General features: G+C 34.6%; 1 protein-coding gene across 1 annotated transcript; it reads left to right on the forward strand.

Moving 5' to 3' along the window:
* The first annotated feature begins 299 nt into the window (after positions 1-299).
* Positions 300-1,696, forward strand: LOC137821667 (NDR1/HIN1-like protein 13). The gene has a single exon (XM_068626375.1). The coding sequence runs from the start codon at positions 418-420 to the stop codon at positions 1,168-1,170; it is 753 nt and encodes a 250-aa protein (XP_068482476.1). The 5' UTR covers positions 300-417; the 3' UTR covers positions 1,171-1,696.
* The last annotated feature ends 16,849 nt before the right edge of the window (positions 1,697-18,545 follow it).

The raw sequence follows: 18,545 nt of genomic DNA on the forward strand, positions 1-18,545 counted from the left end.
GAGTCTCGGACCTTCGTATGTAAGTTGGACTTAATTTGACAAAACTCAATTTAGTGTTTAGGACAGTATTGGAATTTTTATTTCTGTTGTGATACTGAGCATGACCTAATTATAGTATTTTTTTCTTGTTATTTTTGAAAGGATTGACTAAAGTAGAAAAAAAAAGCTAAAAAGATGTAATTGTTTATGCATGGATATAGGTAGGTTGAAGAGAGAGAAAGTTGAGGCGTTAAAAGTAGAAATGAGAACCTAATTTACCTCCTAATCGAACGTTATCCCCTCTGATGCATGGGGCATAGACTAAGTTGAGTTTGACGTCCCCGTGCAAAGCACCCACTTCTCTAACAAACATTCTAACAACCTTCCCAGTTCCTGCAATTCGCTTTCCTTGTCCTTCCCACCGCTCCTCATATTCTCATGGAGGAGCGGTTGTCGCCTTCGCCGTCGTTTTCACAAGAATTGCGTCGCCACAAAAATGATGAGACTACCAGACTCCAATCATCAGACACCGATCCCAGCACCTTCGTTGTCCGAGTCCCCAAGGATCAAGTGTACCGTTTCCCAAACCCCGAGAATGCTCACCTGGCAGAGCTGCATAAAAACTCTCCTCCTAAGAAGGCCAAAACGTCACGTTGTTGCTTGTGTTGCATACTATTATCCATTGTCTTCTTCTTCCTTCTCATTCTTCTCGGAGGCCTTTTAGGTGGCCTTTTTTCCATGTTCTTCTCGCCAAAGGACCCTAAGTTTTCCGTAGAACGCTTTAACGTCGCAGAGACCAAACCCAAATACGACATCACTTTAAAGGTCTACAACTCCAATTCAGGTGTGGGCATTTCTTATAAAAGTAATAGCCATGTTACGCTCTCTCAAAATGGAAAAGAGATTGCTAATGGAGACTACCCATCCTTGAGTCAAGATCCTCGTGATACCACATCGTTCGGGGTTACTTTAAAAGGATCAACAACTGGTCTCGCTAACAAGGCGCTGAAGAATACCAAAACAAAAGTGCCTCTCGCATACTCCTTAGCCATTAACTCTCGAGCACGAATGAAAATGGGGCTGTTGAGAAGCAGAACAATCACATTCCACGTTTCCTGCAACATCAAGTTAGATAAGTTGCCCAAAACCACTCAAATAGTCTCTCAACAATGTCAAACTAAACGACACTAGCTAGTTCCCACACCTGCGTAGATCATCCAGGTGTTTTCATCGTCAACCCTAATCTTTTCATTTCTTTTTTACCCAACTCCAATACGTTAGTCATGGCCCCACTTTTATGTCTATAACTTCTAAATACTTAGGGTCCCTATATTTGGACAACCCTTGCGGAGATGGCCAATATACAACCATCCATGTGTCCCCTTGGGAGGAAAGGTATTTGTGTGCAGGTTACGAGGCATAGAAGGACAGCAGTTGTTGATAATAATTGTGAAGGAAATACTGGAAGAACAAAGGCACAATCTTATACTTGTATTGCTGCAGAATTATTCCCATGTGCAGGCTGTTCTATGCAAGAATGGAAGGCACTTTCTGGTTTTGATGCCTAACTCTACCAAACTTTGGTTATGAGGTTATTGCAGATGGAGGGCAAGAAATATATATTCTCTTCTGCAGGCAATCCACACTTATTATTCTAGATTATAAGGAATTGTAAGGGTTATGGGTGCTGTAAACTATGCAGATTTTGCTGCATAATCTGCAATGCAAAATAGTGTTCTTCTGAAACTTAGTTTTTTTTTTTGCTGGTTTGTGATGCTTTTGAATTGTAAGTTAGGAGGTGTGGTTTTGACAATTGTATAATTGTATAAGGGTGAGACAACTGAAATGTCTCTTTTAATTTTATTTATTTATTTTTGACAAAAAGAAAAAGTGTCAAAAAATATTATAAATATTTTAATTGATTGCGGACCTACTTAATTTGCTAAATGTTTTTGAATATCTTTTAAATTTTTGTTTGCTGTTTTCATTTTAGTTTTTTTTTTCTTTTTCAGTTTTTCTGCAATTGCTAATTTTTCTTGTGCAGTGGAAGTTGATTTTTTCTCCCATGTGTCTGCTATGTGGTTTTGATATCTCTGCGATGTGGCTTTGGTTTTTCTGCCGTGTGACTTTGGTTTTCCATTCGTTGTTGTCGTGGTTATTAAAGACTCTGTCTTCTATTTGCGGTGTGTGTGGTTGGTGGTGGTTTCTCTTTGTTATGATTTTATGTGGTTGAATGGTGTAGTGTTTGGGGTTTGTGGTATTACATTGGTGGTAATTTCTGGAATACTTTAAGCAGAAATTCTTAAAGTGGTGGATTTTTTTTTAATAAATGTATGCATTGTTTTTTATTGAATTATTTTTAAAAGATTGATGTTCATTAATTTTTATTTGAGGGATGAATAATGTAAAGTTTGTCCTTGTTATTTTATCTTCTGGATAGAGGTGCTTGTGACATTGTTTGGTAACTCAAAAGATCCTTATTTTCTAATTCTTTTGAATTTAATATGTTTGGGGTCCTAAAATGTATACTAGTCGTGAGTGAATTAAAATTTAAATTCTAAACATATTTAATATCTCAAACTACAATATTTACTCAATGAAATTACTTTATACTTGTTAACTTAAAAATTTGTACAAATCCATTTAATGTGGAAGATGGTGGAGGATGTGGCACATGAGATTCTTAATCTCATCATATCTTAGAGATCAAAATAATTAGTTACAATATAAACTAAAATAGAGACCATTTTAGAAACTTAAAAAAAAGTTGATTTCTAAATTAATTTCTATTATTGTTAAATAGTTTCTAAATTGATATTTAATTAGTAACTAAGGTTTTAACTACCAATTATTTAGTTTCTAAATTTGGTAGCAAAAACCTTTGTTGCTAATTAGATACCAATTTAAAAATTATTTAACAATAATATAAAATAATAGAAACTAATTTAGAAACCAAATTTCTTTTTAGTTTCTAAAATGGTCGCTAATTTAGTTACTATTTAGTTTCTACAAATTGGTTTCTATTTCATGATTTTCTTGTAGTGTAAGGTGAGGTATATGTGTACTTTTCTTTTGTTTTATTTTGTCCCATGAAAAAGGAAGAGAGGAAAAAGTTGAATTAACATAAGCAACCAAATTTTAGGGTGAGGATCATGAAATTAATTTTTTTACAGTGAAAAACCAACTAGTCTTTATCTAAGTAATAAAAAAAAACAAAAAAAAACTAGTGGTCACTTAGAACCAACTTAAAGGGACTTCTTAAAAAATGTTGCCTATTCAAGTTTTAAAGACAACATTTGATAGATAATTAATTAATTTGACTAAATCTCATATATAAAATTTTGTGACAATTAAGTTAAAGTGCCATAGCTATGCAATAATAGGACTAAAGATCTTATTTTATTACCAAGGAAAAAAAATCTGATTTTAGTACCAAGGAACAAAAGACACCTAACTAAACTTTCCTTCAATTTATGAGAAGTGAGAAATTACATTACTTATATCCATTAATTCATTAAAGGTATAACAATGAGCAATGCATTTCAAAAATAAGTCGCAAGCTAGTTGCCATTTTTTAATTGAGTTAATGTCAAATTTCAAATTTTCTATTATTGTACTTTAGAATAAATCTTGTTTCACTTTAATTTTTTCTGATATAGGTGTTCCTCTTCTTATTTTTTATTAATCTAATAATTTTTCAAAATAAAAACTTCAAATAGATTAGGCATATTTTCTACTACCAATACTCCTAGTTGACACCACATTTTTCTACTTCCCTTGACCTCTAAAATTCATATGAAAATGAATTATGTTTGATTGATCTTAGATGAATGAAGGGATTTCGGATAAATTTGGGGCTTCCATTCATGAACATTTGGTTAATTGTTCTTATGTTATTATGGATCATAATTGTTTTTTTTTAATATTGAACTAAATGTGTACATATTACTTTTTTTCATTTGAGGAAGAAACAAAGTTTGTAGAGGCTTAAAAGAATGGGAACTTGATTCTTCTTTGTCGATGCATTTTCTCTGATCAACTTACTCTTGTTCTTGTTTATCGAATTTTTGTCAAGGAAGATGATTGAGAGGCTCCAAGCTTTCTTTTTGAGTCTGCAGAGCCTAGCTACCATGCTTCAACTAATTTACCATGAATCTGGAAATTTAACTGAGAAAAATGTTGATGATCATATAACAGTTTCCAAAAAAAATATTGTTGGAAATCTTGTCTACTATGTTTTTTTGTTGCTCTTGCTTATTTTGATTAATTGGTTATTGCTTATGTTCTATGATTAATTAATTGCGTATTTCTCCTTTTTCACCCTGTTATTGCTTTTGATTTAAATTTTATATTTTGTTTGAAGGCCCAATAAGTAGATTACTTAATTGGTTGCATCGTAATATGATTTTCGTAAGATAAATTCCACAGTAGTTGTTTTAAAATTATCAACAAGTATATACCTTGATATCTTTTATCAAAATTTATAATATATATTGTATTTTTTTTTTCAGCTTGAGGGCAATGAAGACAACAATGACAATATTGTAAAAGAATGAAGTTATATATTTTATGTACAAAGAAAATATCTTTAGACATGAGATAATGTGAACTGTAATTTTAAATTTGATGGCTTTATCCTTACATTTTTGAAGATAATATTTGTTATTATGTCATTGAAATATATGTAATATGTGACTTACGGATTCAATTAAATTTGTTTATCAATATTTATATTGTATAAAGTATTTTCCTTTCATAAAATTATGATATTTGTTCATATTTAAGTGATGAAACAATAGAGTATTGTTCAATTGGAATCGAGTATAGTTTATGTTAATGTGTTATTGACTTTGGATGAGATATATCTATCAGCTGAATTGCAGCAACCGACTGTTTGGGCTTATTGCAGTATCATGAATAAAAAATTAGAACTAGAACCTAATAGGATGTAAATTTCACTACAACAATACACTTCAAATTAACCACTCTTACAAGTTAAAGATATCAATAAGCTAATCTCTGAGAGAATATCTCCACTTAAGTGATTGTCCTTTTATTCTATAGGATAGAAAAAACATTAAAGGTTAATTCAACAACCAAATTCAATCCATTTGAGAGAGGTGAACTAACAATTAGTGCATCAAGACAATATTGTCATTTTAAAGAAAACCCAAATAAAACATGTCACATATATCATTGAATGAATTCCACATATAAGGCTTCAAGGTTCATAATGAACCTTAATCATTACTAGATAAATTAAATAAATAAAAAAATAGAAAAGAAATATAGTATAACCATTTTTTTTTTTTAGAAATAGTTGGGAACAAGAGTTATGTTTTTCAAGAAAAAAAAATGATTTCCAAAAACAAGAGAAAGAAGAAAGTACCCATGTCATATGTCTATTCACTCTACTTGTCCAATTTTCCCCTCCAGCTAAACAGTTGCCCGTCATCATCGAAGTACAGGAGCTCAACCACACAAAAAATTAACTTCTAAAAAGAAACAAATGGTGCAAAAAGGACTTACATTTGTTCCAACAAAATAAATTGCAGACCACAAACTATGTAACGTGTCTAAAATGAAACACTACGAACAAAAATACTACCACAAAAAACAATAACGCAATCACGATGACCACCAACAAAATGTATCACCAAATCCCAAAACAAAACAACAACCCAAAAAATAAACCTTAAAAGACGCTAGTAAACTTATCAATGTTTACACTTCGTTGTTTCGTTTGCTCCTTGAATTTGTCTTCCGTTTGCGCTTGGTGATTCTATTCGCACTTCCCTTCACTTGCGCTGTAGATTAAAGAAAGTGTTCGGTCAGTGTAAACCCATACCCTCCCGCTTTCACCTTTTCACTCTTCTTCTACAATGACAAAAGCACCATTTACAATTTCAATTTTTTCAAATTTTAATTCTATTATTGTAATAACGAAAAAACTCTTGGTCATGTCTTACTGCCATGTCATCATCGTATACTGGTGCAACTCATTCTTGGGTTGTTCATGGGACATTTTTCTATTCTCTTTACATATATTAATTGCATATCTTTTCTATATATGTTTTTTTTATTAAAGTAGTTGTTAATAGCTTTAACATATACATGTTATTTCATATGAATAACTTCAAAACAAAATTATTATTCAATAATATTTTATATTTTTTTTTTAAAGTTAAACATATTAAGAAAATAATAATTATCAAAATTATATGCAATTATTGTATGCAATATTTGACGATATTGTACCCAATTATATGCAATTAATTTAATAATTATAGAATCCCATGATTAGTATCCTATCTAATTAGATTGTAATTTGGGGACAAAAACTATATTTCCTATACACATAGGAGAATAAGAAACCTCTCTCCTTCTTACCGTTTTTATCATTTTCTTATATGGTATCAGAGCACCGAGCTTGGTGCCCTGACAGCCTCTCCATTTTTATCTCCTAAATAAAAAATCATGTCTGGCAAAGAAGGCACCAGTAACGAGTCCGATAGAAACCTCGTACAACGCTTCAATGCCGAGCAAATTTAGCAATTGGCAAGGCTATTTACTCGCTCAACAATAACGGTAAAAGTGACACGTTTGTTAGCTTTGCAGGTCTGCTTGCCCATAATTCCTCTTCTAATTCTGCTTTTACGAAACCATGGATTTTGGATAGCGGAGCAACTCATCACATTGCATCTGATTCACAATTTTTCACATACATTTCATCATCATTTATTTCAAATGTTAATCTGCCCACAACCTCAACTGCGCCCATCTCATCTACATGCACAATTAAATTCAATGACAAAATCACTCTCAAAGATGTTCTTTGTGTTCCTTCTTTTAATTTAAATCTCATGTCCATTAGTAAGATAACCAGTTCACTAAATTGTTGTGTCGTTTTTACTCTACATGGTTGCGTTTTACAGGACTTGGCTACGGGGAGAGGATGATTGGATCGGGTAAACGCAGGCTTATACTACATGTCCCCTCTTCCAAACCAAGCCCACGCATTTCAAATATCGACCAATTCTGATTTATGGCACAAGTGCCTCGGACATCCTTCTCCGGCGTGTCTACAACTTGTATCTTCCTTACTACCTATCCCTATCAGTAAAAATCTCATTCCCATTCATAATAGTTGTAGTATTTGTCCCAAAGCTAAACAGACAAGGCTACCCTTTCCTTTAAGCACAATAAAATCCCATTCTCCATTTAATCTATTGCATTGTGACATTTTGGGTCTTCATAAAATCCCAACTCATTTTGGAAAACGTTTTTTTCTCACTATACTAGATGTACTTGGCTATTTCTTATGAATCACAAATCTGAAACCCAACATTTCTTAGAGTCATTCATTACATTTGCACAAAATCAATTTCAGGCATCTATTAAAACCATCCGCGTTGACAACGGACTGTAATTTATTTCAATGTATGATTTTTTTCTCAAAAAAGGTATTGAATGTCAACGCACTTGCGTCTACACTCCTCAACAAAATGGAGTAGTGGAACGCAAACATACACATGTTTTAAACACAGCACGAGCCCTCCTATTTCAGTCCAATTTACCATTAGAATTGTGGGGATAATGCGTTTTAACCGCCACATATATCATTAATAGCTTGCCATCACCTTTACTAAAAAATAAATCACCTTTTGAGCTACTATATAATCAACCACCTTCACTTTCTCACCTAAAAACTTTTGGTTGCCCCTGTTACGCAACTGTTGTTTCACCTAAACAAAAATTTGATCCACGCGCCCGACAATGCATCTTCATTGGTTATCCTCACAGTAAAAAAGCATACAAATTATTTGATATAGATGCAGACACTTTTTTTACAAGTCGGGATGTCATCTTCCATGAAAGTGTTTTCCCATTCTGCCAACAGTCACAGACACAATCCTCACCTCCATTACAAGGTATTTTGCCCACTATTGACATTGACTTACCCATCCAACATTCACTCGATCAACCTTCTTCTCTTACTCGTCACAATGCACCTGAACCTCCATCAAACCAACCTTCTTCTCCTACTCGTCACAATACACCTGAACCTCCATCAAACCAACTCTCTTCTCCTACTCGTCACAATACACCTGAACCTCCATCAAACCAACTCTCTTCTCCTACTCGTCACAATGCACCTGAACCTCCATCAAACCAACCTTCTTCTCCTACTCGTCATAATACACCTAAACCTCCAGTAGACCAACCTTCTTCTCCCATGCCAAGAAGTTTAGCACCCATTACCAAACCTTCTCCAACCGACCTTCCTGTTCGACGATCCAGTCGCACATCAACCCAACCTTCCTGGCTTCAAGACTACGTAAAGGGATCCCAAGCCAATCATTCGACCACTGCCCAAGACTGACCGAATGGAACCAGGTATCCTATGCATCATTTTCTTTCTAATTCACGATTTTCTTCTACACATAGTGCATATCTTGCTAACATCACAGCCACCAAAGAACCTCACACTTATGCTCAAGCTATCCTTGATCCAAATTGGCAAAAAGCAATGGACGAAGAGCTTTCTGCCTTGCAGCTAAATCAAACGTGGACCTTGACACCATTACCCGCTGGGCAGAAACCCATCGGATGCAAATGGATCTATAAAATAAAGTACAACTTAGATGGTAGCGTCGACAGATATAAGGCGCGCCTTGTCGCAAAGGGGTACACTCAGATTGAAGGTGTCGACTATTCTGAAACTTTTTCACCAACAGCAAAATTAACAACTTTGAGGTGTCTCCTCACCATTGCAGCAGCCAGAAATTGGTTTACTCACCAGCTAGATGTGTAAAATGCCTTCTTACATGGCACATTGCATGAAATTATTTACATGGACTTGCCACCCGGTCATCATCGACAGGGGGAGAACATCGTATGTCGACTCAACAAATCTCTTTATGGTCTCAAACAAGCATCTCGAACATGGTTTTCAACATTTTCTCATGTGATTAAATCGGTAGGATTTCAACCGTCCAAGACAGATTACTCTATTCACAAGACAGAATAACTCATCATTTACTGCCCTTTTGATTTATGTGGATGATATTCTTTTGACAGAAAATGATTTGACAGAAATTCAGCGTGTAAAAGATTTTTATTACAACAATTTCGCATTAAAGATCTTGGAGACCTAAAATATTTTCTAGGGATTGAATTTTCCTGTTCCAAAGCTGGTATTTACATGTCCCAAAGAAAATATGCGCTTAATATTTTGCAGGATACGAGACTCACAGGTGCTCGTCCAGACAAATTTCCAATGGAACAATACCTAAAACTCACACAAGACAATGGAGAGTTATTAAAGGATCCAGTCAAATACAGGCGACTCGTGGTACGACTGATATACCTCACGGTTACTCGGTCTGACATAGCATTTTCGGTTCGAACCCTAAGTCAATATATACAGGATCCACAGAAACCTCATTGACAGCTTATTGCGACTCAGACTGGGAGGTTGTCAGACAACTCGTAGATCTGTATCTGGGTATTGCATTTTTCTTTGATCCTCTATTATCTCATGGAAGTCAAAAAACCAAAAAAACGTATCAAGATCATCAGCGGAAGCAGAATACTGCGCAATGGCCAATACTTGTTTGGAGATAGTTTGGTTGCGATATTTGTTGCAGGATTTAAAGGTGTCATGTAACTTGTCAGCTCAACTTTTCTGTGACAATCAAGCGACATTACATATAGCAGCAAACCCAGTATTTCATGAATGCACAAAACACATTAAGATAGACTGCCACATTGTGCGAGAAAAATTACAAGCTGGGATAATCAGTCCTTCATATGTACCGACACAGTATCAGCTCGTAGATATTTTTACGAAGGCATTGGGCAAGGAACGATTTTTGACGCTACGACACAAGTTGGGAGTTCTTGATCTTCACCTACAAACTTGAGGGAGAGTATTAAGGAAATACTAATTATCAAATTATATGCAATTATTGTATGCAATATTTGACGATATTGTACCCAATTATATGCAATTAATTTAATAATTATAGAATCTCATGATTAATATCCTACCTATATATTTTCTATACATGAAGTGATGTAATATACACATAAGAGAACAAGAAACATCTCTTCTTCTTACCATTTTTTTATCATTTTCTTATAAAACACCTTCCTTTTTATCGTTTTTTTCTTCTAAAATATATATTCTACTATTTTTTAACCTAAAATATATATTCTACTCATAACAAATATAATTTATTAAGGCATAACTCTTTCCTACATAAACAATATTATATAAAAAAAAGTAAAGGTATATATCAACAAATTAACATACTACATAAAATTTATATTGTTTATTAAAGTTATACGTAAATGGAAATTATGCATACAAATATAACTTGTACACTTTTTTCTAATGTGTAAAAATTATACCCATATGATAAATTTCCCCAATTTTAGCACTGATAATCCACTTCCGGTATAATAATTTGGGATCGTTCTTGTTATAGTCAACTCGAGGTCGGTCGGCATCTGGATGAGCTTCTGGTGGTGGTCTCCCTTCAAGTGATTTAACCTTCGAGAAACGAGAGAGGCTCCTCCTGCGATGACACTCCGACGCTCAAGTCACTAAGAACATAAATATAATGAGTATAATACGAAATAGGAGTTGAGAGTACTCCCTATGTTGTTTATTATATGATGATTAGATCATATCTTAGATCATCATCATTTTTGTAGAGCGTAATTAGATAAAGTTCAGATGTAGTCATTTTGAGGTACAATATTACTGGTTCCTGCTAAAATATTTTATTAAATTTAAGATAATTAAAACTAATCAACCAGTGTATGTTCTTTAAGTGAAGACTGAGGTTATTTTCCACTGAAACTAATCCACATTTGTGCTTTCATTCTCTTTCACTTTCCTTTCTCCTACAGCATACTTATAATAGATCTACTTATAATAGATCTCATTTTAACGATTTAGTTATTCTGATCCATGAAATTTGAAGATTTGATATTATTAAGTTTGTGTGGATGATAATGGTGTTGAAATCTTCAATGAATTTCTTAAATGTTGTTATATAGTGCATAGTTGTTGTTGCCTAGGGTGGCATGGATTGGATTTTCCAAAATCCAATCTAGATCCAAATCCAAATAAGGGGATTGGATTTCAAATCCATATCCACTTTAACTAGATCAAATATATTTGGATTTTTTAAAAATCCATTTAAAGTGGATTGAATCCAAATTAAATCCATTTTGTTAATTATATTAAATCCACTTGTTCAATTACATTAAATCCATTTTGATATGGATAAAGACTAACTTGGCTCGAACTGGGCCTAAGCCGACTCAACCTGAACACAGACCAACTCAGCTCTACATCGGCCCCGACCCAGACGACTCGACATCGGTCCGGGCCCGGACGACTCGACATTGGTCCGGGCCTGGACGACTCGACATCGGCTTGGGCCCAGACAACTCAACAGAATCCTCGACCCGGACGACTCGGCATCGGCCCGGGCCCGAACGACTGTACATCGGCTCGGCCCGAACGACTCGACATCAGCCTAGGCCCGAACAACTCGACATCAGCCTCGGCCGAACGACTCGACATCAGTCCGGGCCCCCTCGACTCGACATCGGCCCGGGCCCACTCGACTCGACATTGGCCCGAGTCCGGTCGGCTCGACAACGGCCCGGGCCCGATCGACTCGACAAAGGCCCGGACCCGGTCGACTCGACAATGGCACGGGCTCGCTCGACTCGACATCTGACCTAGCCCAGTTTGCTTGACATCGGCCCGGGCCCGCTCGCCTCGACATAGGCCCAGGCCCGCTCAACTCGAAATCGGCTCGGGCCGGCTCAACTCGACAATGGCACGGGCTCGCTCGACTCGACATCTGACCGAGCTCAGTTTGCTCGACATCGGCCCAGGCCTAGTCGTCTCGACATCTGCTCAGGCCCACTCGCCTCGAAATCGGTCTAGTCTCGCTCGCCTCGAAATCGGCCTGGGCCCGCTTGACTTGACATCGACCCGGGCCCAGTTGACTCGACATCGGCCCGGGTCCGGTCAGCTTGAAATCGGCCCGGGCCCGCTCGACTCGACATCTACCCGGGCCCAGTTTGCTTGACATCGGCCCGGGCCAGGTAAGCTCGACATCGGCCCGGGCCAGGTAAGCTCGACAAAGGCCCGGACCCGGTCGACTCGACAATGGCACGGGCTCGCTCGACTCGACATCTGACCGAGCCCAGTTTGCTTGACATCGGCCCGGGCCCGCTCGCCTCGACATAGGCCCAGGCCCGCTCAACTCGAAATTGGCTCGGGCCGGCTCAACTCGACAATGGCACGGGCTCGCTCGACTCGACATCTGACCGAGCCCAGTTTGCTCGACATCGGCCCAGGCCTAGTCGTCTCGACATCTGCTCGGGCCCACTCGCCTCGAAATCGGTCTAGTCTCGCTCGCCTCGAAATCGGCCTGGGCCCGCTCGACTTGACATCGACCCGGGCCCAGTTGACTCGACATCGGCCCGGGTCCGGTCAGCTTGAAATCGGCCCGGGCCCGCTTGACTCGACATCTACCCGGGCCCAGTTTGCTTGACATCGGCCCAGGCCAGGTCAGCTCGACATCGGCCCGGGCCCGGTCGGCTCGACATCTGCTCGGGCCCGCTCACCTCTACATCGGTCTGGTCCCGATCGTCTCGACATCGACCATACCCGCTCATTTCGACATCGATTTGGATTCGCTCGGCTCGACATCGGCCTGGGCCTGAATGACTCAAAATCGACCAGAGCCCGCACGACTAGACATCGGCCCGGGCTCGCACGACTCAACATTGGCCCAAGCTCGAATGACTAGATATCGGCCCTGGCCCCCTCTGCTCGACATCGGCTTGAACCCGCTTGGCTCGACATCAGTCCGGGCCCGCTCGGCTCGACATCGGCTTGGACTCGCTTGGCTCGACATCAATCCGGGCCCGCTCGGCTTGACATCGGTCTGGGCCCATTCAGCTCGACGTGGACTTGGGTCAACTTTGCTCAACCTGCGCCTGAATTGTCTTGGCTCAACCTGGATCGGGCCAAGTCAAAATCCAACCCAAAATACAAATTGGATAATCCAAAAATGTATTCAATCCATATCTAATCCATATCCAATTAAATGGATTGGATTTAAAATCCTAAAATATGGATTTGGTTTTGAAATAAATCCATTTAAATGGATCAAAACTAATATGGATTTGGATAATTATGGATTGGATTTTGTAATTTGGATTTTTTGTCCACCCTTATTGGCTATGAGTCGGCATGTAAGTTAGGATATGCCAGATGGGGCCTCAAACTAGTATTGGATGAACTAGTTGGTCTAATGATAATGGGCCTTAAGTGTATGTCTAGGAGAGGGATGCTTCTTCCTGCACCCCTTCAATTATGTGTAATAACTAAATTATCCCTAGAGTTTTGAAAAAACTTGAAGGCATTGCTTTTTTTTTTTTTTATCAGCAAACTTGAAGGAATTGCTTAGTGCATTGTTTTGGGTTGGTTTGCTAGATTGAGGATTCCGTAATTCAACTTTTGTGCATTAATCACGTGAATCAGAAGGTCTAATACTTCTCCTTCTCCATTACTTCAATCCCATTGTGACCATTTCCTAAGTTAATATGTTATGATTGGCTACTGATTTGGACCCTTGTAGTTCTGGATTTCATTATGAGCCTTGGCGTGACACTCGGACATCTTGTGCCACCTGTGGTATTGGTTGGCCTCATGCAAATCTACCGCTACAAGAAAATAATGAAATAGAAATCAATTTGTAGAAATCAAAATAATTAGTTGCAATAGTAACTAAATTAGAGATCATTTTAAAAACTAAAAAAAAAATTAATTTCTAAATTAGTTTCTATTATTGTTAAATAGTTTCTAAATTGGTATCTAATTAGCAACCAAGATTTTTTTACCAAATTTATAAACTAAATAATTGGTAGTTAAAACCTTAATTGCTAATTAGATACCAATTTAGAAACTATTTAACAATAATAGAAAATAACATAAACTAGTTTAGAAACCAATTTTTGTTTAGTTTCTAAAATAGTCTCTATTTTAGTTCCTATTATAACTAATTATTTTGATCTCTAAAAATTGATTTATATTTCATGATTTTCTTGTAGTGCACGTTGCACTTCTCAACTAGACAATACAGCATGGCAAACGAATTACCATCTTATCATAAATTTCAATAAATTATTAAAAACTATAATTAAACATAAAAAAGTTTTAAAAAATCATTCTAACTTTACCAATCCCTAAATTAAAAAATACATTATAGATACACTAATCTGTAAATTAAAAACAATATTTTGGATTTACCAATCTATAAGTCAAAAAATTATTCCAAATCTACCAATTTATAAGTCAAAAAATACATTCTAGATCTACCAATTTATAAGTCAAAAAATTCATTCTAGATCTATCAATTCATAAGTTAAAAAAATGATTTCAGATTCACTAATCCATAGACGTTATGGAACCAAATTTTCAGAAACCTTTAAATCCCATGATGGTGTTTTTTCAAATAAAAATAACAATGGCTAGTTTTAGTATTTTAAAAATATAGGAGTGCAGAAAGAAAAATGTAGAGGTGCAAGAAAAAAACAAACACCCGTAGGAGAGAGGACCTAGTTGGAGTAATGAAAATGGGCCTTATGTATAAGGGGGCTCTTCATTGTATATGTGAAAAGATCAAAATAGCCCTCCCATATATTTATATTAAACCTACATTTTCTTTTTCTCCTATCTCATCGTCTTCCATCTCCGTTGCAGTCCCTTACAGCACCCCTTCGATTTTTCCTTCCTTCATCTCTTCATGAGTGGGAGACCCTTGTCGAAAATGCAAGGGCCACTACTATCGACGACTATGTTGCACTGTCGTACCCGTTGAAGAGGTAAGTCTTATGTATTTTTTTTCTTGTTGATTATATGTTATCTCTAATTTTCAATTTTGAAAATACATTATGCAATGGATAGTCCAGGATATATTTATGAATTTAAAAAATTATTTTGTTTGTGATTATTATTGGCAGAGATATGATTAGGATAGAGGTGAATCACCATCTCAAGCACAAACTAGTAAAGATCATATCAGCCTTTGTTAAGAGGTGACACCATGATATCAAAAATTTTCATTTCTTTGATGGTGAGATGACCATCACTTTGGATGATGTGTTAGAATTGTTACATCTAATAATTGTGGGGTAGTTTAATTCGTATGTGACATTAGATTTCACATCAACATCATTATTGTTCGTTGAAATGCATCGGGGGAGCTCGATGATGTTGCAGAAAAGTTAAGGTAGTGTCGTGGTGGATTGAGTTACACGAGTAGTGCATTATACACCACATGGGATTTTCCACACTGCTTTTGATAGATAAAACAATTAGGTCATTATTACAAGTACATAATACACATTATTTGAAGAAATTTAGATTTATTATTAGTTCACTACAAGAAACATATGTTTGTGTGGGTCAAGCGTGGATGTCATTTGTGTCGGCCAAAACCATGCAACTCTGATACAAAATCTTTTTTCCCTGACCTTTTGACGCTGGACCTTTTGATGCATGTGGGACGCACAAAGAGAAAGTGAAAATAATAATAATAATAATCTTGTGTCGACAAGACCAATTCATAATTTGAGTCGTACGACGGGCTGAAAAACATATATTTAAATATTTTTATTACATGTATAGATTTATTTATTTTAAATATAATAAATTTTTAATATTGTAATAAATATTTTAGTTTCAAATACTTTATTTTGGAGTAAAATTTAAAATAAATTTAAATTTTGATACAAGTTAATTAAATTAAATTTATTTAAAGAAATTATCATAAAAATATTAGAAAAAACTGAAAAATGTAGAAAAATAATGATTGAGTAAATAAAAAAGGCATATTTAAATTTTGTAAATGTTATATAAAATATAAAATATACATAAATTTAGGAATATAAATTTGACATGAAGTAATTAATGTAAAATTTAGTGAATTTATTTAAAAATAAAGAAGTAATATTATCACAAAATATGGAAGTAAACTTAAGAAAAGAAAGAGTGAGGATAAAACTTTTGATTGGTCACTTAAATAAATTTTAATCTCATAATATCTCTATAATGGATGAAGGAAAGATTTATTTTGAACTTAGAATCGTCCTTGGAGACACTACGTGAGAAAACATATGTGAGTAAATTGTCGTCAGTGGGAACACTACTCGAGAAACAAATATTAATGTCGTCTAAACTTATGCCAAATATAATAAAATATTAATTTGCATTCACTTTGTATCCCCATTTTGGACGCAATATCACTCTGCAACTTATTTTTTGATTGCATCTACTTTGTGTCTCCATTTTAGACGCTAACTCATTAATATTATTTTAATAATTTTTACTTACATCCACTTTGTGTCTCCATTCTAGACTCAATTTTATTCTATTACTTAATTTTTTTATTACATCTATTTTGACATTTATTTTGTTATCCAACTTGAGTAGACTTCACATTTACTAGTGATTTCTTTTTTATGGTCCTCACTTTTTGTTGGCAGCTAAAATAAATTTTATTTTAGTGTCTAGGTCACTAGCTAATTCAATTCATACGAGAATATGAGAACACTTTTCAGTTGAATTTCATAAATAAAAGTAAACATTCTAAATTTTTAAAAAAATATTGAATATAAAGATTGAAAAAGTAATATATATATATATAAATATAATGATTTCAATGGAGTTTTCTCAATTTTTTTATAGATTGCCACGAGTTTACTTCACTTAAAGTACCTTTCTTTTTGTTTAAAGATATAGGTATATAACTTTCAAAATAGAAAAGTGATTTTTTTAACAAATATCAAAGATTAAATTTACTAAGGGTATATTTAAACCTAAGCTTTTCTAAATTCTTTACTGTAGATTTCACTTAGCAAACTTTTTCCAAATTTGTTACTTGTTTTTTCTATTCGTTAAGTGAAATAAATTCTTTCAACAAATTTACTCTAGTATTTCGTCTAAGTTTCTCCACCTAAAATTTTATTAAGCTAAATTAATTTGCTTAGCAAATTTTGGACAGAAAATATATTTATTTTAATTCTTTATCTTCGTTGGTAAAAATAAATTCCTTATATATATATATATATATATATATATATATCTATCTTGAATCCAAGTTTCTTCAATGATTTTTTATAAACAGAATTATTAAATTAATGCACCAAACTACTTATTTTAACAAAATATCTATTTTTAGTAAATTGTTTACAAAACTTAAAATGACACGTTGAAATCTAACATTGTTTTCTTATTTGAGTTATTTTGCCTTTATACGTTGAAGTTGTTGACGTCGGATTAATCGGTCAAAAAACATAGGAAAGTTTACACACATGTAATTTTATGATTACTAATCCTAAGAATCTTAATTGAATTAAAATATTTTCCTTATAAAATTCTACATTACAGAAAAGACGAAGAGAAGAATATTATAATATTTAGGTTTTTTATTTCAACATGTTATTTAAAAATTAAGCCATTTGTATTTAAATATAATTTTTTGCGTTTTTTATGTAAATTATTGACTATGTACCATTCTAATTTAACAAATTTCGTGACATTGTAATTAAGTAATCTTGATGGATGTGACATTATTTACATGGAGTGCCATTAGTCACATCATATTTTTGTGTCATAAACTGGGAGCCAAAACACAAACCATTGATTTGGAATTTGCACACACAAAAGAGTATTCTTTCATAACAAGATATTTGAATTTAAATATAATTACATATATGAAAACCACTCAAGTCTCAAGTCACTTTGAAGACTCTCTATTTGCCAGAGTGGAGGAATATGAGAAGAGACAAAACTAAAATTTAAATTGAAGAAATATTGAGAAGGATTTTTTTTTTTTTAAAAATATCTCACTTCCTTTTTTTTCTCTTCAATTAAATAAAAATATATCATCATCTTTATTTTTTTTCTTCTCCGAACATTGGTCCTAGACTCTTGTTCTTACTCTTTTTTTTTTTTTTTTTTTTTTACCTTTTTATCAATTAAATAAAAATATATCATCATCTATATTTTTTTTCTTTTCCGAACATTGGTCCCAGGCTCTTGTTCTTACGTTTTTTTTACCTTTTTTATCGAGGATATTTAAGATGGGTGTCCAAATTAGATTAATGAATTGATTTTTGGGAAGGATTGTCGAACTTATAATTATATATTGAATAGTAATTTATTTGCAGAAGACTTTTACGCTTTAAGTTAGTAAGAATTTATAAGATAATTAAGTACAAGTGAATGAGAAAATAATTCATATCCATAGTAATAAGAATATTCACTAATATCATATTTATAGCCTTATATAATATCTAGATAACTGATTCTTTTATCAAATGTGTAGTTGAGTTCTATAAAAACGAGTCAATTATTTTTTAGTACTAATAGGATACATAATAACTACAATAACTACACGTGTTTAATATCTGCGGTTATGAATAGTTAATAGATGATCGGTCCTCAGTAGTAAAGTATTTTT

Source organism: Phaseolus vulgaris, chromosome 9, assembly GCF_000499845.2.
Source record: "Phaseolus vulgaris cultivar G19833 chromosome 9, P. vulgaris v2.0, whole genome shotgun sequence".
Lineage (NCBI taxonomy): Eukaryota > Viridiplantae > Streptophyta > Magnoliopsida > Fabales > Fabaceae > Phaseolus > Phaseolus vulgaris.

Excerpts from the sequence above, each read along its gene's own strand:
- LOC137821667 (XM_068626375.1), top strand. The coding sequence starts at position 418 with ATGGAGGAGCGGTTGTCGCCTTCGCCGTCGTTTTCACAAGAATTGCGT.